This window comes from Betta splendens, chromosome 16 (genome assembly GCF_900634795.4).
Source record: "Betta splendens chromosome 16, fBetSpl5.4, whole genome shotgun sequence".
Classification (NCBI taxonomy): domain Eukaryota; kingdom Metazoa; phylum Chordata; class Actinopteri; order Anabantiformes; family Osphronemidae; genus Betta; species Betta splendens.
Window position 1 is genome coordinate 9,221,571 of NC_040896.2, and position 22,732 is coordinate 9,244,302.

Genomic DNA, 22,732 nt, shown 5'->3' on the forward strand with positions numbered 1-22,732 from the left:
TTGCCGTTCACAGAGAATGCAAAATATCAGGCTTTAAAACGCAGATTTTTCCAGGAGGACCTCTCAACGAGCCTCTCATTTGTCATTTGAAAGAAAAGCCATGGTTAAAAATATGAAGTACAACACGATACGCTCAGCTGCACCAACAACAGATTACAACAAACACACAAAAAGTCTTTTTTGAAGTCATTGTTTGAAATGTGTCCCTGAAGGCAGCGGTCCACCTTTAAGCGCCCATAAACACGGCTGCTGAGAGAACCCAGCATTTCCTCGCCGCCGCAGACGCCTTCACTTTTACTTATGCGTCCTCTCATGTGCTCAATTACAGACCAAAGAAGAAGAACTTCGCCCGTGGCCTGCGTTTTAACGTCACAAGCAGCCGCGAACGTGGCACAGATGGCGCAGGCCTTAAGGAGGCAAAACGGAGAAAAGTGATCAATAGATGGCCTCAAACGCTCTCTCCCATGGCTCCCTCTTGTGGGACGAGGACTTATGAGGCGCCGCTGCAGCTCCGGCTGATGATTTACATATTAGACACTCCCATCCAGCGTGATTTAGAGTTACGGAGCTGGTGGGGATTCACTGTCCTGTTCAAGGACATTTCCACTGGCTGTGGCACAGGCTCCAGCTATAAATCCAGGGTCATGCTGTCATGCTCTAAAATGTGGAATTATTTTTTTTTTCAGCCGCCTGATGTGCAAAGTTTAATCATGAATGGGTTTCATTTTACGTCCCTGTGAGATTTATATGCATGTGCCATCTCAGTAAAGGGGGTCAGCGCACAGAGGCGTCTGGCTCAAGGACACTTTGACAGCGATGGACACGCGGATGTCAAAGGGCCGACAAGTTTATTCCAGCGATGATTAACAATTAGACCGACGACCGTCCAGAAACGCAGCGTCACGATATTTTATTCACACAGAGATGTTTGCTCATTAGGCGAAATTCTGTCTGCTCCTTCAAACTACAAAACGCCATCGAAGGCGCAGATACGCATGCCTGCTGAGCCAGACTGAATTTGAATTAAAATTGGATTAGGATTAAATTGGCCATCTTGTGGTATTAAGTTGTTCCCTGTAAACCTATTGCAGTCTCCTGTGTCAAACGAGCGTCTCTACAGAAGACGCCCTATTTGCACACACCACACTCCAGTTATGTTTGCTTTTAATTTATGCCTCCGAAGAGATGCGTAAACAATTACAATTACTTGCGGCAGTCACAGTAAATCACGGTAAATCAGTATACTAAAACAACACGGGCAGATTTACATGCAAATTGGCCCAGGGAAGGAGGCCACATCAGCATCTGAGCGGCTCCAAGACGAGACAGTCGCGCCTTGCTCCACAGACAGCGCGAGATGCAAAGAGCTGCGTTTGTAGAAGCGCTGCAAACTTTTCATAAATCACAGCTTTCATCTGGAATTGGTAGGCAATGCCGTAACCTTTTCTAGTACCAGGTACTCAAACGCACTCCATCTCCACTCATTACAGTGCTAGACTACCATGAAGTGCCTCCAATAGTGAGCAGCAGGACTGTTCATCAGAGGTGACGTACAAGTGGGAGCAGGGGGATTGGGAGACTGATGGAGCTGTGATCCAGGCGCACCTCCACAACAAGCCTAAGGAACAGATTTATCTGAGGCGAATCAACAGCGAGCGCCGCGCATAATTAGCACTGCACGCGCAGGAATATGCTCCGACTGCAAACAGCGCCGCGGTTCAGAAGGACGGCAGAATAAATAGGTGCTTTTGTGGTGGGACTCACTGTCAACATGCGCGAGGATGTAGAATGTGGTGCAAATGAAAAGAGCCCCGCGTTTGCGTGCATTCATTTTGAAAGTAGCAGTAAATAAAGTCCTAATTGTGCATTCTGCTGCGAGGCGCCTCAACAAGCGGGAGGAAACAAAAACCCGCTTCAACAGTAGAAAAAATAACATTTATTTGGATTGATAAAATAACATCAAAATATCATAATTCACAAATCCCAAACATTTCTCCCTGAGAACCAAAGATAAATATTGGGCTTCAAACCTGTATTTAACATCCACGCAGACTATTGACAGTCATTGGTTGTCCAAGTGCAGCACAAGCAAAAGCAACAGAGCAAAGCTCACGCTCCAGATGTGCGTTCAGATGTGTTTGAGGCTACAGCTGCACCTTATTGTCCCACAAAAAGACAGCGGAGCGCTCGCGTCAACGTCGCTCTGAGCCCCGAGTCTGATGCTTTGCTTTGCACGAAGGCAAGCGATGAATAATGAAGCAGCTGGCCACTGTAGCTCTCAGCAGCAGGATCCATTAAAAGGCACACAGCAAAACACTGAGTAGGTTTAACATCTTCAGGCACCAGACGAGGCTCGTGGTGCAGATGCCTCCTTCAAAGTCCACCCAAGCTTTGGTTTAAAGCGAATCAGCTTCCATAAACATCCTCCCGAGTAGAATAAAGCAATAAATGCATCATCTGTAATAATAACGACGTCCCGTCATTCTTAATGTGCTGCCGTGACCCGGTCCAGGCCGCAAATTGTTACAGTGTCCGGTGTCAGCGCCACGCGTGACAGCTCCGGTCCCGGCGCTGACCTCATTCCTGAGCAGGTGTGATTACTTTCCAACTCATTTAAGCCACATCCATGCAGTTAATTAATAAGCGCCCATCCGTCCGTTTACTCGCGGGCTCCCGTTCACGGCTAGATGAGCCTGGCAGAGGTGAATCCCCCCGACTGAGGAGAGGGGCGCAGAATAAACAGCTCCCTGTAAACTGACACACTGACTTCTTCATCATAACTAGCAGCGTTTTCAGCTCCACGGACACATTTTCTATTTGTTTATCGGGATCAGTTGCTCATTTATTTCTAATTAAGTCGGCGGGAGCGTTCCTGGCGTTCGGACCCGTGCGTTCGGTCGGGTCAGGGAGCAGAGCGCGCCTCGTCAGGTGAGCGGTCTCATTAGCGCCTGGCAGCGAGGAGGAGGAGTCAGCAGATGTTCCAGCTGCGGCTCCACGCACACAAACGAGGCAGACGCGCGTCTGATGGAAGATCGACGGCGGACGTTTAGGTCGACGCGCCGCCGCCGCCGCACCGCGACTGAACGCCGCTCCTCCTTCATGCTGCCTCCGGGGGCAGCGAAGAGGGAAACATCAACAATCCACTTCTTCTCCATCACGGGGGCAGCGTCCGTCCATCGCAGGGTCTCCCCCCCATTGATTTCACTGTACGACACTATTAGACGCCCCGAGTGTCAGATAGAAACGGATATTCATGCAAGCACCTCCAGTGCATCCTGTCAAGGTGCCGTTGTTTAGCTGCGATGATGAATGGACGGCGGGCGTGAGCTCGGTCAGGAGCCATGGATCATCACTTTTATTCTCAGCTCTGGCTTTTGGCAACGGTTGATGCACGGCCGTGCTTGAGGAGTCCAAACACACAACACGTGGGTCCGGGGAGTCGTTTCTGGGATTATATAAAAATGATATCATATGCATTTAATTTGGAACAATTTAGGAGTCAGCTCAAACTCCTTTGAGCAAATCTGTCATTTCTTTCTGAGAAAGAAGCCCTACATTAAAAAGAGTTAGGGTTTATCATCCCCATGGGAGACATATTCATCTCTTCCATAAAAGATCTGACTTTAGGCCTGAGATGCCAGGATGTGACAGCTTTTCTGAGAAGCGAACCTTGTGCAGTCACTCTTGCTCGCTGCTATATTGGATGGTGTCTGTCAGCCGTTTGTTTGTGTCAGCGCGTGCAGGACAGTTGTGGAGCGGAGTGGGTTGACATCTGTCATCATCTCGGTCTCCCTCTGCGAGCCTGTTGCTGGAGAGACACAACAAGCCTTTCATTGGCGCCGCGTCGAGCAGAAGCGGCGGCACCTCGTGACACGCGGCGTTACGCTCAGAAAGCTGCCGCCGTGTCACCGCCGCTCCGCACTAAATACATGTTCATGGCATTGTGGAGACTGTCAATCGCAGGAGTGCAGCGTTCGCTCAGAGGCGCTGTCAGACAGAAACAAACAGTGGCGGAGACGGCGCCGCAGGAAGCGGGCCTGCAGCTGCACGCATGCACGTGAGCAGGGACATGACAGCTGCGAGAGCGTCTGATAGAGAACTACAAGCACTATTTACTGCAGCGCCACCTGCAGGAACTGAAGTCAACAGCAATTTAATAGAGATTTGAAAAATTGACTTGAAAAATATTTCTAAAACTCTGAAACATCAACAATTAATTGGATGTGTGAAATTTTTATTTATACTTTTACTGACCTGATGATGGGGGAAGTGGCCCGGGTGCCCCTGACCCGGATGCCCCTGTCCCTGGTGCCCCTGACGCCGCTGGCCCTGGTGTCCGTGGCCCGGGTGCCCAGGGTGCCCCCTGAGCCCAGGTCCGTGGCCCGGGTGCCCCTGTCCCGGGTGCTCGTGCGTGTTCCTGTTTGCGCCGGCATGCGCGGGGACCCATCCCGCATGGTGACGATGGGTTCCGGGGTGGTGCTGCCCGTTGGGCCGCTGCGCCAGCGGGACGTTTGCAGGAGGTCTGGAGGGCCGGTGCTCCTCTCGCTCCTTCGGAAGGGTTCGGAACTCAGCCAGGGGAATAACGGGAGGAGGTTTGGGCGGCTGCTGAACCGTAGCGACGGGAGCTTGTGGGCCAGGGTGGAGGAGAGCAGCCTGGGTCTGCTGCCTCCGGTTCTGAAACGTCTGAGCCGTCTTGGTGTGGGCCTCCAGCGCAGCCTGGGTCAGGTTACTGGGATTTGACTGGGAGGAGGCTTGGGGGATTGCAGCGGGGGCTCGTTGGAGAGGCTGCCTGGCATCGCGTGCGACCGGCTGCGTCGCAGAGCTCAGGCCTTGTGGCGGCGTTCGGCTCCATGCTGCTCTATGCTGCTGAGACACGTGGGTCTGGGGAAGGTGGTTGGGATCAGCCAAGGCTCTGTTATCTGTCCCCCGTGATGAGTTCAGTCCCCGTGGTTCTGTGGGTGCCTGTGACACAGCGGGCCGGTCTACAGATGCCTGCCGGCTGGTGAGAGGAAGCGCCTGGGGGTTATTGCTGCGTGTGGCTTCCTGCCTGGGGGCAGCCTGGCTGCCGCTCAGGCCTCTGATGTCTCGCTGAGCCCTCTCTCTTTGTGTGTTGTGGATTCTCTGAGCGTGGACAGGAGCCATAATCTCTGCTACGCTGAGATGATCTGGGTCCCGAGAGTCGGCCGAACGGCTCCGCGTCCGTCTGTCCGCCGAGGCGGCGTCCTGTGTGGCCGGTGTCCGGCTCCGGGTTTGGCCCCGAGGTCGGGTGGTGTTGGTGATTCCCGCCTCCCGTATGGGGGGGTGGCTGGTGTAGTCTGTGTAGTCTGTGGAGTCAGAGTCCTGTGGTGCCCGGCCTCTTTGAGGAGCGCCTCTAGGATACGCTGGTGTCCCTCGGAGGAGGTCCCACGACATCTGCTGGCGGGAGGCGTCATCGCGCGGTCCTGCGGTTCTGTCGGACCTGCTCGGATGCGCGTCCTGCTGGTAGGTCTGCGTGTTGGCGTTTCTCTGGGAGGGACTGTGGCTGTTATCGTGTGTGTATCCAGTTGGGATCAGTCCAGGCTGAAGCTGATTACCTGTATCCACATGACCATTCAGTCTGTGGTCACTGGGATGGAGCTGCCGGCTTTGCTCCCTGGGAAGTGATTGCTGTGTATTTACCGGGTTTGGTGGAGCGCGATTATGGGCCGCGTTGGCGGGAGGCAGCGCCGCGTCCCGCTGCGTTTCGCCGCCGCTCGCTAACGACGTGAGATTGACGTGAATGGTGGGCATTTGTGCGCCGCTGTTGTGCTGCGCAGCGTGGGGCGGCGTGTTGAGGTTGAGGTGGACCGCCTGCAGCCGGCCGCCGTCCGGAGCGCTGCCGGTCTGGATGACAATGTTGGGGTTCTGCTGCTGCGGCGTGCGTTCAAACGCCGGGTTGTCGGCGCCGTTGAGCGGCTCCGAGCCGCTGCTCTGGTGGTTCAGGAGTCTGTTTGTGTCCGGGTTCTGCAGGCGGCTGAGACGCGGCGTCTGGGCTTCGGTACCGCGTCCGGACCGCGCTGCGTCGCGTTCAGGTCGCTGTGTGTAGAACAGGGGGGGGTCGGGTCCTTGGCCCATTTCCCTCACACCATTAGGTTGTGGATCTGGAGGCTTAATGGGAGCAGGTGAAAAACGAGGGGAGGGAGAGAAGAGACAGCAGAAGAAAGATGGAGCGAGGGGTGAGTTTGTGGAAAAGCCTTCAGCGTGGACACGACGAGACTAAATCAATGGTGAGTCATGCTGAAGTGGCTCACCCGACTCTGTGGGTTGGTCTTCTGAACAACCACGGCTCCCCCTTCTCTCCGCGGAGCTGCGGGAACAAAATCGAACTAGATAATTATGCAAAGAGAAAAAAAACAAACATGCCAGGAGCATTAAACCCAACACGCCTGCACGCCCGCACTCACCCCTCCTCCTCCGCGAGAAGAAAACAATGAGCACGATGAGGAGCACAATGATTACCAGCATCAGTAAACTTCCAATCACGATTCCCACCACTTGGCCCACAGTGAGACACGTGCCTGAAATAGAAGGAGCGGTGTCAAAGCAGGAGAATTAATAACGGTAATGAGTCTGGGGCCCAGACGGAAAAAACAGGAGTCTAAAAAAAGGGGCGATCGAGTAACAGCAGAGAGCAAGAAATGAAAATAAAATGGAGGCCGTGTGTGAAAGTCACTGGATGACTTTGACCACATTCTCGCCAGATCAATCTCCCAGGATGCTTCCTGTCCCTCTCCTGTCGTGAAGACGGATACAGGGACAGACTCCAAAACCAACCTTCATCATTATCAGTCACAGAGAGGTCAGCGTCCCCATAACTCACCGACGACGGCCAGGACCGTCCCCTGCGTGGACGTGTTGCCGGAGACGCTGTTCGTGGCCGTGCAGAAGTACTGGCCGCTCTGATTGGTGGAGTAGGTCTGCAGGGCGAGCACGCCGCCGGCCGATTGGCTGGACGTCAGCGGCTGCCCGTTGAAGCGCCACGTGTAGACGGCGGGCGGCAGCGAGCTGGAGGCGCAGGTCAGCGCCACCGTCTGGCCCGCGACCACGTCCCCTCCTCCCACGCAGGCGCCGGCGTTCTGGTTGGGGCTCTGCTTGGTCAGCGCCGGGGTGTCCGGGCCGTCTGGTTCGGGGGGGGGGGTCAGAGGAGATCAGCGTCAAAACCACTGGATTTAGAGGAATCCTAGGGAAAACGCTGCTTCTCCAGCACGAGCTCTGCCTTTTGCTGAAGCGATTATTAGCGCGTCAGTTGCGCGCTTCCTGATCCCGTCAGCACTTTGTTGAGCTAATGAGGGAGCCGCGCGCTTTAAATCTAAAATTACAGCCACTGCTGAAGTGCCGCCTCTCGAATCAACATGTGTGTCGACATTTCATATTTACACCAGAGGCTGATTGGCGTTGGAGAAGGAACCGAGCAGAGTCGTAATGAGGAGACACTTCCCCCGACAGGTTAGCGCTGCCTGTTCAACACACCCATTTACATACCACTCTTTAAATAAACATGACTTTCTGTTATATAAGGCAATGAAGCTCAGCGCGCTGTGGGATTATCTTTTTTCCATGTGAGGAATTTACTCTTTCATATTATTTTAAATGAAATGTCGTTAGTCAGACAAGATGTGGCTTTAATTTCCAGGAAGCTAATAGGGCAATTCTTCTCTTCTTTTCCTAGTAACGCATAGAATGAAGAATTACATCAAATGGAACAGGAATAAAACTGTAATAAAAATCATTGTTAATATACTGAAGCTCTAGTCGTATGAGTTTTAGCTGAAACTGTTATATTTATATAATAACATACAGCAGTTTGGTAAAAGAACCTGCACATCTGTGGAGTCCTAGCTCGCTGTACGCGGTGCATTGTGGGTAAGCAGATAAGCTTAGCCAATTAGCTGCCACGCCCCCCGATCAGCGCACACTCACAGTAGACGGTGAGGGTCAGCGAGGCCGTCTGGGCGCTGACAGGGTTGCTGGCCGTGCAGGTGTAGGCGCCGGCGTCGGCCCGCTGTGCCGGGTTGATGACCAGGGAGCCGCCGCTGATGCTGATCCTGGCGCTGGCGGCGACGGCCGCCCCGTTCAGGCCCCACTGGACGATGACGTTTGTCCCAGACGTCCACGTACAGCTCAGAGACACATTCCTCCCCTCTACTGCCACCGAGGAGGCGACCAGAGTGACCCCGTTGACTGGATCTGCAGGGAGAGTCCAAAATCAGGCCGGAAGTACTGCAGGCACCATAACAGTAGGAATAAAGGAAGGCAGAGGACTCTTCAAACTTCAACGGATAGAATAATAAAGGGCAGTTTTATGTATCTGTTGAGGATAATTTGTTGTAATCAAAGCAAGTAAGATCTGAGGAGGGACAGAATTTAGATAGAAGCACAGATGGCGAATAAGGGGGCAGACGGTACGAGTGGTAGCCGAGACGCCTCTTGGCAGGCGGCCCATGTTAAATAATTGGAGAGGGAGAGGAGAGGCTGCACGGACGCGGGTGGAGGAGGCTATGACTAAGAGAGGAGCACCACAGCGGCGGCGGACGAACACAAACACTCCACCAGCAGTTTACGGACTCTGTGTTTGTGTGACTCAGCGGTGGCGGTTCTCTGGGTTTCTGGCGCCTGAGTGGGCGGCGCTCAAGGACGCGGCGGGTTGGAGCATGTGACCTTTCAGCGCCGCCGCTAGCCCTCCGTTAGCGCCGCGGCTAACGGCGCCGTCCGGCGGATGACGGACAGGAGAGCCACTCGGCGGCGCTGGAAATAGACCGACGCCGCCACTGTGCAGTGCGTCGGCGACTGCGCGGAGGCTTCAGACGGCAAAAGTGTGAGAGCATGAGCGCTGCATTTCAATTGACTTTTAATTAGCATAACGCCCTGAGCCATGTTCATCCCCTCCTCCTTTTTCATTAATTTTACCTCGCCCACTATGGGTCACTAATTTCATTATACCTCCCAGACTAATTCTCTTCCTCCCAAAATCCTCCCTCTCCTATATTTACTCCTTTCCAACATTATCACTTTCCTGCAAACCGCACTCTCCATCGTCCGACCTTTCTTCTTCATCCTCCTCCTCCTCCCTCCTACAGTAGGTGAACACCCCTTTATCTCTTACCGAACACACCCAGCTGCGCCGATTTGGAGTTTGCCAGCGCTGCGGTGCCGATGGGGGTCACCGTCACCGTGTAGTTTCCTGCATCCTGGAGCTGGGCGCCGGTGATCTGCAGCTGGGTGGCGGTGATGGAGATCCGGCCCAAGAACTGTGGGACCGGGTTGACCACCGCAGCGCCTCCAGCCCACACGCCCAGAGTGACGCCTTTGTAGAACCACGTCATGCTCAGAACCTGAGGCACCGTCACCACGGTGAACACCGCGTTGGTCCCAGTTTGAACCACCACCGGGTCCGTCTGGAACTGGACCGAAACCGGAGCCTGAGCCGGCACCTCAGCCCAGAGAAGTGCTGAGAGAAGGAAAGCAGACAATCTGTGACTTATTACAGCAGAGCGGTCAAAGCACTGTTATAATACTCTACATGATTGCTATAAATGATTATAAGGCAACAAAAGCCAACAGCTTTGGACTCAATGTTGATGTATTGTTTTGGCCGTTTTGGCCGTTCGATGTCAGTCGGCCCATCGTAGGAACGGATCCCTCCTTGTTACGTTTCCTCCACAGATCTTGGAGTCACTGATTGGAGCATTTGAAGTGTATTTTCACTCCCTCTATAAATATGTAAGTAATATTTAAATGTGTAGTACTTGTACTTGTGTACCTCCAGTAAATGGTACTTTCACCACTGCAGAAAACCAAATCCAGACACACAGACGCGGCTCGAGGGGCAGAAACCCATTAGTTCGGTACACACTTCCTCCCGTGCAGCGCTCACAGCCTGCTTTTTGATTGTAAGTGATCCCGAGCAAACATCTATTTGGTGTTGTTTTGTTAGTCTGACTTAACGTAAGCCGCGTTGTCGTCAAAGCCAGATTTGCCGTCTCTCCGCCCAACAATCGCTGGCGCACGGGCAATCTTTCCAAACACTCTCGCACGGACCCATCGATTTTACACATCCAGACGTTTAACAGTTGTATGTGAGTGAAGACGGAATAAAAACGGAGCCTGGGGTCGGCTGCCAGTCCTCCCTGTTTGTGTTGATGTTACAGGCTGAATGCTGCTGGCAGCGGCGCTAGCGCACGCGCTCGGCCCGGCCCGGCCACCGATTCATATTACATCAAATCAATATGCTCGCGATCACTCTCGCTGGACTGCTTTTACACAGACTTCACAGGGGACCGGAGTATGAGATGACGAGCCAAGCCCGAGATGGAAGGCGCTCAGACTCCCACCGACACAAGGCGACACAAACACGACGGCGCCCATGAAGACGTGTCTGTGGCCACTTGGTCGTCTTTCATTTTAGCCAGACGACGACAGAAACCTCATGATGTCTTCTGGTCAATGAGCCCAAACGTCAACTTCACGGTAGTAAAAGTATATCTGCAGGTTAACACACTACTGAGGTCGATAGACGCCAGCAATAATGAATAATTATGGGAAATTGTTGCAGATTATTACTCTAATTATTATCTTTCATGCCTGAACAACAATCTTTAGTTAATGAACAAATTAAAATATCATTTACATTCTTGGGGCTAATTTTCTAGCTCATCTTGCAGCATCTGTACACAAACCAAATGTGGATCTTTGCCACTTGATCATTCAAATTTTTGCATTTAAGCAAACAGGAAAGGTCCCAATAAGGATCCACTCAGACGCACGACTCAATTGATGCCCATTATGCAAATCTGTTAAAGTGCCGGCGTTATTCTGTAATTGAGTCGTTTCAATAGGACCAGAGCTGCGGATGAATGAGCCTGTCTCTCAACGTTCTCCAACTTCACCGCTCGCTGCACTAAAGGTGCTCGTGTGGATATTTGAAAATAAACTACAGAGGCTTCAAATACACAAACATGAACGCTTAAAGCTCAGTTCACTGTTGGGTTTTGTCTCGTCTTCTGTTTGTTGACACTACAGTACTGTACACATTATGAAAAAACAACAACCCTCCCTTGAATACAAAGCTCAAAGGTCAAACCTCAGCAGCTGGTTGGAGCAAGGGTGGAACCTTGGAATAAGAAGAAACACACACAGGGACAAACCTCAGTATCTGATGCTGACCGGTGGGAGGAGCCCCCGATGGGCAAGGCCGTTCATGCATTCATGCGTTCATCCATTCATCCGACTGCGCGGACAGGAATGCCGCCGCGCAGGTTCAGCCGCTCAGACGCGTTTGTTTTTTTTTATGCGTGCCTTGAATGCCTCTTTCCTCCTTCGTGACTTGTCCCCGCACTCCCACGGAACAGAACCGAGACTCGTCAAAGGAGTTTGTGAACATGTTCGAGCCGTTTGAACGTGAGGAGGCAAAGTGCAAAGTGTTTTACCTGCCAGTGTCACACGGAGAAGAAGCAAAGGTCGCGTCATGTCGTCAGCCGGGCGAGCCTGCAAAGAGGAGCCGTGAACGCATCACAGAGCGGTTCACTGCTCATCAGTGACTTATAACAACGTATTACTGAGCTATGGGGAATCATATTTAGCTTGTGTGGTAAAACAACAAACACACAACTTACTAAAACGTGTTCTTTGTGTCCAGCGGCTCATGTCTGCGCACGCACAGGCTTCGGTATCGGTAATTGTTTACTAACTGACTTCCCTCCTACCTGTCACGGACGCACCTGTTCTCTTAAAGGGCCAGCAGCCATAGTTCTACCTGACGCCTGCCCTAACATTTCACCTCACAGTTCACATTAAAGCTGTAACTAAGGTGGTACATACTAACTAACCCCATGTTGATCAGAGAAAGTAGTAAAATACCAAATATCGCACAAGACTAATTAACAATAATTAATAATTCGTCTTAAATGTGTAATTTAGCGTTTCTATGCTTTTAAATTTGCTTTTTAAGCTTTTGAAGTCAGAACATTTTTTTCTTTAATTACTGTAAAAGCAATCATTGCATTGTTTTATTAACATCTTTGCCAAGAAATGAATGCATCATTTCTTTCCTCCACTACATTGAAACATCATCTTAGAAGCCGAGGAGTGATCCCCATTCTCCTGGATTCTCATTTGTGCCTTCAGAGCAGCATAAAACACCTCTGGCTAGCAGCGGCACATAAAGGACTATGGATCAGTTGTGCCAAAGCAATCAGTGCATTGAGTAGGCATCTGTGAAGTGTCCTCATGTTGTATTGCTGATGTTTTAATTCGTGTGCATGTGTGTGTGCGTTAATTGTTTTTGCATTGTTGTGCTAATTGTGATGTTTTTAACTGTGAGGGTTTGACAATAATGTAAGTTTTTTTGGTGAACTGGGGATAATTTTCCACTGGAGCCGACAATAAAGTTCAGTTTGAGTCTATTTACAGCAATTGTTCAAAAACGTATCAAATTAACGGTTGCATCGTTTTACAAAGGCGTGTTGAAAGTGGATTGTTTCATCAACAGTTTCCATATTCGCTTTTTTTTTTAAAAAGGCTTTTTGATTCCCACTGATGAGACAGTGAGAAGCACCGAGAGCCGTCACGCTGAGACTCTCCTTCTCGGAGAACTGCTGATTGCTCCTTTTGACATTCCCCGGTTCAAGGTCATTTTCATTAGCACTGCTTCGGGTGCGACATGGCAGCTATGATCTGATTTAGAGGGTTGATGCAATTATGTGATGTAACGGCTAAAGTCTTAATTTATTCATTTGTGCAACGATCTGGATTCATGTTAAGCAAAAGCAGACACTAATTATTTTGCATATGGAACCAGGAGCACGTGAAGCCGTGTGTGGAGGGAGGGGAGGCCAACAGGGCAGGCTGTTGATGTTTTTCTGCTGATGTATTAGTGCCACCCACTGGTTAATGCCAGCCAGCAGCGCTCCTCTGTGGACACACATCTCAGTGGGAGCCACAGCTGCGAGTGCCATGATTATTCATAAATCCTCTGCAAATACAAATGGATTTATAATCACTTTTAAATCGCTCGTTATATCCGTGCCCCAGTGTGCATGTCTTAAAGTGAGGAAGTGCAGAGCGGCTCCCGAGGGGGAAGGAGTGACGCCGTTGTGTTACACCGCTCGCAGCGGAGAGGAACGACTAAACAAGCGCTCCGTTGAGTTACAGCCGCCAAGGTCTGCGCTTTGATTTGTACGTGTCAGAATAAGTCTTTTATTTGGACACGGCTTCACTAAGTCAACGCGCAGCTCATTGTTAATGAGACAGCGCCTGAACGGAATTGTTTTCGCCCTCATATCATGTAGATTAACTGGACTTTCCCAGAGGAAGAGACAATAAAAAGCCCCCCCTTTCATTCTCGAAGGTGTGTTTCTAGGCACGAGAGGGACAAATAATTGAAATAAAAAATGAGAATAGAGGAATGTGTGTATTACCTCGGCCTAACAATCCGAAGCCCAGACAATGTATTGTGTCTGCAGGGCAAATTGTGTTGGAGCTGGATAAGACGCCTTTCTCATAAGTCTGAGGTCCAACATTGTCATTGGTTTCCCTTCAACGGATCCCTGTTTACAAACAGCGCAACAACACTGGTGTGAAACTTCGTCAGCGCGCTGTCTATTGTTTTGGGAGCCTGTGTTCCATCACAGGTCAGAGAAAAGGGGGCGCTCGGGACAATGGAGGGTCCACTTAGTGCGTGGAGCGCAGCAGGAAAGCGCCTGCGTGGAGCAGGAAGCAGGGGAGGTCGGGGGGGAGGAAGCAGCTTTAAAAGCAGGCGACGCCTCGCGGGCTCAGACCGGACCCGACCCAGACGCAGGCCGGGTTGGATGCCGTGACGCTGTTCCTCACAGTCATGGTGGGGATCTGACAGCAGCGCTTAATTCTGGGCCATAAAGGTCCTTCAGGCCTCACTTCAACCTGTGGGACAGTAAACAGGAGGAGGAGCGGCGGTGGGTGAGTCCAGCTCTAGGTGCTTGTTGATGACTGCAGATTCCATCGGGCACATTTGGGTTTTGTACTGAGCTCCTGCTCTGTTGTCAGAGTTTCTTCCCTATATTTTGTTGCAGCAGCTGCGCTTGAGGGGGTTCATTTTCATTTTGGCAGCACACCCAGACTTTTGGTTCCAACTTCTGATTCTCGCGCGGCCCGTATTGCCAAAAACTGCTGTTCTTTGGATGCTTCACAAATAAATTAAGAAGATGCGGCCGTGATTGGGTCTTTTTTTTCCTCTGGAGGTGGTGTTATTATTCTCGCTGTAGTGGCATCGCTGCTGCATCGCTGCACAGGAAGCGACGTGTTGCCGTGGAGGTCACGGACAAATTCCTCACTCGGCTGCTTTTCTACACCAGCAGGTGTTATGGATCCGCAGCGTTTCCTGTGCTGGAGAGTGCTCCTACTGCTTCTCTCGAGTAAGACTTTCTGTTGTTGTTGCTTTCAAAAGGAACTACAGGAGGAAAATAATATGTCCTTCACTTAATGAGGCAAACGCTTGTGTGTGTTTTATGACTTCTGTCCCACCATGAGGAATCTCTGTTAATATAAACAAAGCCTGTTTTATAATACTTTTTAAAAATAGTCTTAAAACATCCTTTTATTGACAAAACTAGAGTTGTGATCATAATGAAGCATCCTCTGTCTGTCAGCTCGGACACTAGGTTAATACTTACCAGGTCCCACGAAGCTCCTACACAGATTTGGGATATTGATGTGGTTTGATTGATATCACATTAGCCAATCTGTCACGCTAAATAAATCACCTCTCAACAGAACGCAGCCATACGCATTCATAAAGTATACGCTGAGGACAGAGAGAGCGCTGGCTGTGCGTTTTCTTTATTAGCCCAAATAATCCTAGGTCCTGCAGGGGACAAAGGTCAAAGGTCACCGTGCGCTGACCGGACCTCTCCTCGTCCACAGCGTCGCGTGGGCTCCTCGTGTCGGTGCACATCCTGAACGAGCAGCCCGTGTACGTGATCCCCGGCTCCAGCCTGGTCCTGAGGGCCCGCGTGGACCCGGGGCCCCCGCAGGCGCCGCCCGCCGTGACCTGGGAGCGGGAGCCCGAGTCCGGAGCCGCCGGCGCCAGAGAGACGCTGGCCACGTGCCCGGGCGGGAGCGGCGGGTGCGCGGGCGCGAGGCCGGGGGTCCGCGCCGGCGTGGAGCAGCTGGAGGCCACGCTGCAGGTCAGCGGATACGGCCGGGCGGACGGCGGCGTGTACGTGGTGACGGTGAGGGACCGCGAGGGGGCCACGGCCACGGCGCGCTGCATAGTCAGGGAGTACGGTAGGTTCATCAGCATTAACCACGGACCTGAGCATCTGAAGAGGTTTATCTTCACGCTGATGCTTATTTCTAACTGTTTGAAATCAATTTGTGTTTTTGAACAAATGTCAGACGACATCGTGGGCTCTGTGGAACCCGCATCTGCATCTCCTCCGTCTGTGACATTGATTAATTGTAAAGTAGATTAATGGACCGTTAGAACTTATTAGATTCACTCTGACTGTACATACAGATCATTACGAGCCCATTTATTACAGGCGGCGGAGGAGTCTTAAGGTTAGAACAGAACGCTGGTAGAACTTTTAAAAACGCAGCAGCAGCACTTCTACGGCGTCGGCTGCTTACATTTCACAGAGGCAGAAACACTTCAAGAATCCATCAGCTGACTGCGTCTGGCCTCTCTGCAGTTACCTCTAACAATCACCAACAGCATAATGAACGCGCTCTAATTTCCCGCCGGCAGGCATTGTTTCTTCTGATGGAGATGTCTCATTTCATAATGAAGCGCTTTAAATTGAATTTGCCTATAGGCTTTGCTTTCATTCTCTCTCTCTCTCTCTCTCTCTCTCTCTCTCTCTCTCTCTCTCTCTCTCTCTCTCTCTCTCTCTCTCTCTCTCTCTCTCGCTCGCCCTCTCTCTCCCTCTGGTTCTCTGTCAAAGCGTCTTTGCTTTAACTCTCATCTCTTCGCTCTAACAGCGTCCGTTCGTCAGGCTTTTCCCATTATCGCCCTCTCCCTCGCTGTCGTCTCTCTAGTTTCTGGCAGCATTAAAACATCTCAGCTTGGACCCTCTTCTGCAGCCGCGCGCCATTGTTCTCATGCAGTAACAGAGCCCTCTGCGTGTCCACCGCCCGTCTCCCCCTCTCTCTCTTTGCAGAGGCCGTGCACCACGTCTCCATCGGCGTCAACGCCTCGCACTCGGCGCTGGTCTGAAGCCCCGCTTCAGCTGGCTCCACGAGCGGGCAGCGGTCACCGGCGCCGTGGGGAGGGTCTCCGGGGACGGGTCCACGCTGCTGGTCACCATGACGCCCATGTGTGGCCACTTCACCTGCATGGTCAGCAACAAACTGGGCTCCAGCTCTGCCACCTACGCAGGTCCGAACCCACTGGTTCTGTGTGCGCTGGCTCCTTATTCGCCCGGTGCGCACTCGGTCCCCGCGTCCTTGTACTGTGTTGTCTGTCTGAGCGCGTATCTCTGGTGGCGTTTCAGTGATAAAGGATTTTCCACAGCCCCATCAATAAATCACTAGCGCTGCTGCTAAACAGGCGAGACGAACGCTCAGCGTCTGCCGAGAGGCGCGATGAGTTGGAGGAAAGCGGTCCTCTCGTCTCATCCTCATCCTCATCCTTTCCTGTCTCCCACCCCACAGCCCCTTGCGAGGTGGCGGCCGGGGGGGCGACGGCAGCCGTGGCCTGTCTGACCGTCGTGATGCTGCTGCTCGGAGGAGCGCTGGCATTTCTGCTGTTCAGGTACGTTCCAGCACCGCCTCCATCTCGTTTCAGGCTCGCGCAGAGAGGAAACACAAGCAGCTCGTAGCCGCTTCGAGGCCGGATCTGAAGAAAAGGCTCCGTGACGCCGGCGCCGCCCACGCGACGTGGGACACGTTGAGCCGTGACAGCGTCTGCTGACGGAACCATTGTCCCGCTCGACTTGCGTCAACGCTCAGATTGTCTCCGCCGTTTGATCTAAATTGAGTCCTTGGTTCCTTTTCAGGAGATACAGGCGCAGTAAAAGGGGAGAGAGGCTGCAGGAGCACGTGGATGAAGCCATGTAAAGGCTGTACACCTCACGCAGGAGAGCGGGGACCAGCTGGAGCTTCCGGTCCCGAGCAGCATGACCTCAACGCTGGAACAATGTGGAGAGCGAGTCGCTCGCCGGCTCGTGTGAAGCATCTGAAAACGGAGGCTCAGCTTGAGCTGCCACCGCGGCCGCCTCCTGCTGGGCCGCTCACGGCGCCGTGGGTTTCATAGTAAATCTCATTTTGTAGGCTTGCATCAAACTACGCGCTTTATTAATAAACATGGCAGAAACTCGCTATGATGGAGTTTTCTCATCAACCAGATGTTGATTGGTCTGTGGTTCCTTTTACAGCAGCACAGTGAAACTGGATTTACAGTATAAACATGAGAAAGTGGTAACGAACTCTGAAGCCCAAATTCTTTGACCAAACTGAAGTTCTAAGTAGAATTGACTGAATCACATCAAGGTTTGGTTAACGCTTATGTAACACGTTGGAGAAACAACAGCAACAAGAAGCGAGCGAGTCAATCAATAGCGCCGCCATGAGACCACACAGGGCTTAAGGCTAAGAGTTAGCAACTAGCATGACATCTCATTAGCTCATGAGCACAGGACCTATTGATTTGCCTGATAACGAGTCATTTCATACACGAACCTCAGTGAAACAGTGAGTGAACCTGACCCACAGGATCAGACTTTACCTCCGAAGCCAGAAGTTACACTAGCCTGTGATTTCTCATTTGAAAAGTACCAAGTTTCTATAATTCCCCTGCAAATGTGCAAACGTTCCACGGCCGAATGCACATTTCAGAGGAAAGTCCGGCCGCTCGACTGGAAACGTTACAGCAGACGACGACAGCGTCCACGTTGGACCAGTCACTTCAATTATGTGCAGCACGGCTGAGGATTCTTCAGAAGCGAAAATAAATCAATTATTGATGTGGGGAGCCACACTCGCTGCAGTCATCTTCTATTGTGGCTGTTATGAACTGAAGAAGTCACAGTCAATGAGGTGCTGCTCCCTCCACCAAGCAGTGAAACGCTTCCACTTCAAATTATTAAAACAACATTTCTCCTTCTCTGTACTGGTTTTGTGTCTTCATCCATTTGCTGCTTCTCCTTTCATTGTCTCTGACTGTTTCAGCGCTTTCATTTTGACGTCCTGCTTTGTTAAACGCCTCTCGGTGTCCGTGCGGATTGCGTGCGAAAGATAACAGTGGATGCATTATCGCGCCCTCGCGCAGCATTAGGTGTCGGCACGCCTTCGCTCGGCGTGAGGGACGAACAGAGCCGAGCGGGACCACGTGGAGGAAACGGGACCAGAGAACAAGAGGTCAGACAGAGGACGCGTTACATCGGGCGTGGGAGGAAAAAGCAACGGAGCATCTGCCGTGAAAGCCTCTGGGAGCGTCCTCTCCACTTTCCACCCAGATAGTTTAAAATATATCAAAAGTAACGTCGCTCCGTGTGCAAGTACAAAAGTTCCCAATATTGCCTGACCTTAAAGTGGATGCGAGAATTGTAGATACAGCTTAAATCTCCCAGAGGTTACATCCTGGAGAGGAGAAGACAATGATGAAATGTTATGAAAATGGAGCGACAGACGTGGAATACAGATCAGTCACTACTGAAGTCTGTCTGAAGGCTGAGGAGCTGCCTGCTCTCTGCATGCGAGGCCGAAAGCGGCCTGCCGCGCTGGATGTGGAGGACGTGGAAGACGTGAAGGACGTGGGACATACATCATCGCGTTCACGCATCAAACGCGGGCAGGAGCGCCCCGCGCATCCATCCGCCTCCCATCAGGTTGCCGCGGAGATGAAGGTGCAGCACGGCCACATCCATCAGGCCGGGCCTCGTCTGGAGCCGCCGCGAGCTGGGCATCGGCGAGAAAAATGGCCTCCCGAAAACCTTAAAGCGCCCCCGACGGGCATTCATCTGCAGGAGCACGTGCGGCGACGCTCCGATTTCAGGTTCGTTAGCAAATCTACGGCCGAGGCCCGCGGGTCCAAACAGCTTGTCCCCCGTCCTGGTGTCTGTTAAGAACATTCCAGGTTCCCTCGCGGTGAAGTGTTGATCAGTTCGTGACCCAACGTGCTGCGAACAGCAAACATCAGCGCTGCTGCCGGCTGGAAAACAAACACTGACTGTACGTGAGCGCGCGCCCACACTATTACAGGATATCACTTCATGTGCGAAGGGGCCGAGAGACAGACAGTGATTTTACTCTTATCTTTTAATGGAAAATTTAAAGTCTACAGTGGTGTTTGTTCTCCAAAACCTTTCGCCGGCAGTTCCAACAGGCGCGGCTGAATTATCTCTGCCCCATCCTGGATTGGAGCGTGGCGGCCGCGACCAGCTGTCAGCGCAGGAAAGGTCAGAAGAATCAAACGCCATTTTATTCCGTGACCTAGAAATTACTAGACTGACTGTTGTAAAATAAAAAAAAACACTGTGTGAGGCCGCGCTTTGAAGCACACGTGTGCTGATGTTCAGCAGACAGAAATCACTGCGGTTGTTAGGGCTCATCCTCTGGGGACAATGACAGGCGGCTCCCAAATGTCACGGCAGCATCAGGACCGGTTTAAGCCCCATTCGAGGCAGAAACAACTACATCTGATTCTACTTGAGGAAGTCACTCATCAGTAGCAGCTGCACTATTTTCATCGTAACTCGCAATCACACCACGTGTTCACGTGATGGACGATGGACGAGGACAGAGCTAAATAATGTCTGACTGACTGTCGGACTATTGGGAAAGTCTGTCACAGTTCACGCAGGCCATTACTCTGAAAAGACGCTGTTGATCCCTGACAGCTCAGTATTATCTTATCACCCTCGCTGCTGTGTCAGTGACACACACACACACACACACACACACACACTGTGGCCCATGCATTTTGCAGCAGTGAGGAGTCGAGCTCTGATTCGCGGCGCATCCATGGGAAACGGCGACGGCCGCGTTTCCCTCTGTCGACCCCCAATCACTCGCGGCAGAACTGAGCGTGCTCGTGTTTGCGGTGGAGGGAGCGAGGGGCGAACAAAGGCAGAATGGGTGGCTGCGTGTGATTAGGGGATGAACATGACCGGCTATTTTTAGTCTGAGACTCTAATGTCATAATCTCAACTTTCTCCATAAGCTTCTTAGCTCTTGAAGCAATAATTTGACACTTGGGCAAATGTGCTTATCTTCTCGCCGGCAGAGAGTTAGATGAGCAGATAGAGCGCGAGCGCCGAGGTTTTAGGAACAGAAACAATTCCAATTGTGCTAAAACGGACAAAACCGGTTCCAAAATGTGAAAACACCAACATACCAACGCCTCAAAACTTTTTCCAGTCTTTTCACTCTCAACTCAAACTCAGCATCGCCTTTTCTTTTAGCAGCAGCCTGTGAGCGTTGGAAAACAGTCGATCAGAGCTGTTCAACTTTGGAAGTCGCGATTTACTGGTTCAGCGTAGACGGAGAGAGGAGTGTTCGGCGCCGATGGTTTCCCAGCAGCACTTTCACCTACAGTGGCTCACAGGTGAGGTGAGAGGACGCCACAGCTAGAAGTCAAAGAGACGCGGACGCAAACAAGCCTCGAGGAAAACGAGCTGAGCCCAGAGGACGTGGCTCCATTCCATTACAGACCTGGGGTCTGTTTTAGTTTAACACTCTGTTCATTTAGTCCTATAATGTCACATACTGTACATGATTGAGTCTCAGTCCCTCACCTGTTCTCCAGGAACCTAAACAGTTGCAAAATGTTCAGCAGCTGCTTTTTCAACACTGCAACTGGATTTTACAACAACAACCTGCATTCAAAGACTATTGTACCCGAGCAACCGGCTGTAGCCTGTAGCCACGTATTCTTCAGGCTCGTCACAGATTCATGCATCTAACTCACAGGAAATGAGCCTATTCCCCAAAATGTCAAACTATTCCACGAGAGATTGTACAAAAGCTAAAAAGTTCGAAATTCAATCAAAGCACCGCAAAAGTGATGGTGGAAACTTTCCTCACCCTGTAACACATTATTCAAGTACACGCCCACAAACACTGACTGTGTAGTTGGGCCTGAGCTGATGATTTAAGGTTTTTCCCTCATCCTGCCCACAGGAGAAGCTTTGCAGAGCGGAGGTAAAACAAAGATGTCACAGCACAGGGACACAGAAATCAACATTCTGTGGAATGAAACTAAAAAAAACTCAAATACCTTTGGGGATCGAGCCAACAAGCAGGATTACCCATAAATCCATTTGTATGAGATTATGCTTCTGCTGAGTTGCCAGTTTAGCTCAGCCCCAGACTTCCTTATCCTGAATCTCTCCTTACGTTGGCCTGTAACCGGGTCCAGTCTAAGGACGCAGCACGTATTTTGTCTTGGTGAACTGCTCCCACTTGTGGTGAGAGGTGGAACTGCACGTGTTCGTCCAGACAGGTCCAACACACAGAGAGCACAGCCCAAAGCCATCACCGGCATTACGTATTGAACAACTGTCGGGTCGAGATGCTACTGACGCAGCGCATCGTCGCTAAGCAACGAGGGAAACCTGCCGAGACCGGAAGAAGCCGGAGAAGAACAGAAAACCAGAGCAAATGACGGTTGATCAGCAAAGGGGACGTCTTCAGTCCCTGTAGTTCGTGCTCATCCTGGTAATCAGCTCAGTTTGAGTGAAAGCCGTGTGAGACTCACCTGCGTTGATTTAGTGCTGATGTATTAACCTTCATTTTAAACACCTGATCTGAGGACGAAGCCGCCTACATGTGATGGACCCACGTGATGACACGTTAAATGACACGTTAATGTCCACGACCCTCAGCAGCAGGATGCGACCATTTGTTGCCACGCCGCCCTTTCTTTTCCCGTCATTTCCAGGTGGAGAACCTGCTTCTGCCGCGCGAGCGGCGCGTCAGCGCTGACGCAGCTGCGGTGCGGTTATGACAGCTGCCGCCGCGCCCGCAGAGGGACGCCTGTTTGACTCCGCCGTGGCTCACCCTTGTTTAAAAAGCACGCGGGGAAATTAGCGGCGCCGTTTTGTCAGCTGGATGCGCGTGGGCGCCGCGCTGTTTGCGGCAGTTAGGACGCGAGCGCAATCAGCGCCGACTCCCAGGCTGCGGAGCATCTGCTTCCTCGCGGAGCGTTCATCTCGCCGCGTTCGTAATGATCTGCTCAGCGCTCGGTTATTGTCCTGTCATTTCGCTGAGCGGCTGCTTAATGTGTCCCCGGCTCCGTGTAAAAACTTGATGTCGTACTGTAAAGTACGCTTGTTTGAATGTAGCTTGAAGTACTGCACGCACACTGGCGCTGAAACACACGTCAGTGAGAAATTGTGTGGCGACATTTACTTAAATCACAATCTAAATTATTCATCTTTACGGTGAAGTCTTATTTCCCAGGTTCCTAGTTTGAAGTCTTTCCTGGAAATTTACTTTGAGTATAAATAATATGACAAAAAAAGGTAAGAATCATTGAGACGATATTTACGTTTGATTTTTCATTACATTAGAATATTTTTTCGACTTACACTTACTTTACACTTACATCGTTTAATTTTCTTCCCGAAATGTAGAAGAAAAATCATATTTAAGTACAAACTAATCTGAATGTGCTCTGAGCTACAAAACCAAAGCAAAATGCCAGCAGTTCCTCATTATGTTGAGTGATTAGACTGGGCACATAGTGATTAGTGTAGATGAGGGTCACAATATTAAATATTCTTTAATAGTGATTTTTTTT

General features: G+C 51.3%; 2 protein-coding genes across 10 annotated transcripts; one reads left to right on the forward strand and one right to left on the reverse strand.

Annotated features, from left to right (window-relative positions):
- Nucleotides 1-1,913: 1,913 nt before the first annotated feature.
- Nucleotides 1,914-22,050, reverse strand: si:dkeyp-97a10.3 (uncharacterized). 5 transcript variants are annotated; one of them, XR_003783557.3, is made up of 9 exons: nucleotides 21,209-21,496; nucleotides 9,122-9,466; nucleotides 7,939-8,205; nucleotides 6,839-7,138; nucleotides 6,423-6,536; nucleotides 6,270-6,325; nucleotides 4,255-6,126; nucleotides 3,670-3,808; nucleotides 1,914-3,445 (listed from the first exon to the last, which is right to left on the reverse strand). XR_003783557.3 is itself a non-coding variant. In XM_029129591.3 (9 exons), exons 2-9 carry the CDS (start codon nucleotides 11,482-11,484, stop codon nucleotides 3,779-3,781), a joined length of 3,024 nt encoding a protein of 1,007 aa, XP_028985424.1. In that variant the 5' UTR covers nucleotides 11,485-11,502; nucleotides 11,631-11,878; the 3' UTR covers nucleotides 1,914-3,778. The 5 variants fall into 5 exon arrangements, 4 of the variants coding, with proteins under 4 accessions (XP_028985424.1, XP_055358857.1, XP_028985423.1 ...); XM_029129591.3 differs by lacking the exon at nucleotides 21,209-21,496 and adding exons at nucleotides 11,445-11,502; nucleotides 11,631-11,878 and having other exon boundaries at nucleotides 1,914-3,808; XM_055502882.1 differs by lacking the exon at nucleotides 21,209-21,496 and adding an exon at nucleotides 21,689-22,050 and having other exon boundaries at nucleotides 1,914-3,808.
- Nucleotides 13,435-16,217, forward strand: si:dkeyp-97a10.2 (uncharacterized). 5 transcript variants are annotated; one of them, XM_055502887.1, is made up of 4 exons: nucleotides 13,435-13,950; nucleotides 14,349-14,405; nucleotides 14,914-15,276; nucleotides 16,152-16,217. In XM_055502887.1, exons 2-4 carry the CDS (start codon nucleotides 14,354-14,356, stop codon nucleotides 16,205-16,207), a joined length of 471 nt encoding a protein of 156 aa, XP_055358862.1. In that variant the 5' UTR covers nucleotides 13,435-13,950; nucleotides 14,349-14,353; the 3' UTR covers nucleotides 16,208-16,217. The 5 variants fall into 5 exon arrangements, with proteins under 5 accessions (XP_055358862.1, XP_055358861.1, XP_055358859.1 ...); XM_055502886.1 differs by having other exon boundaries at nucleotides 13,436-13,950; nucleotides 14,346-14,405; XM_055502884.1 differs by having other exon boundaries at nucleotides 13,438-13,950; nucleotides 14,064-14,405.
- Nucleotides 22,051-22,732: the final 682 nt, after the last annotated feature.

Excerpts from the sequence above, each read along its gene's own strand:
- si:dkeyp-97a10.3 (XM_029129590.3), bottom strand. The coding sequence starts at position 21,251 with ATGGATTTATGGGTAATCCTGCTTGTTGGCTCGATCCCCAAAG. Across the intron at positions 6,537-6,838 it reads GACGGTCCTGGCCGTCGTCG|GCACGTGTCTCACTGTGGGC; the intron begins GTGAGTTATGGG and ends CTTCTATTTCAG. Across the intron at positions 6,127-6,269 it reads AGACCAACCCACAGAGTCGG|CCTCCAGATCCACAACCTAA; the intron begins GTGAGCCACTTC and ends GCTCCCATTAAG.
- si:dkeyp-97a10.2 (XM_055502887.1), top strand. The coding sequence starts at position 14,354 with ATGGATCCGCAGCGTTTCCTGTGCTGGAGAGTGCTCCTACTGCTTCTC. Across the intron at positions 14,406-14,913 it reads GCTCCTACTGCTTCTCTCGA|CGTCGCGTGGGCTCCTCGTG; the intron begins GTAAGACTTTCT and ends CCTCGTCCACAG. Across the intron at positions 15,277-16,151 it reads CTGCATAGTCAGGGAGTACG|AGGCCGTGCACCACGTCTCC; the intron begins GTAGGTTCATCA and ends CTCTCTTTGCAG.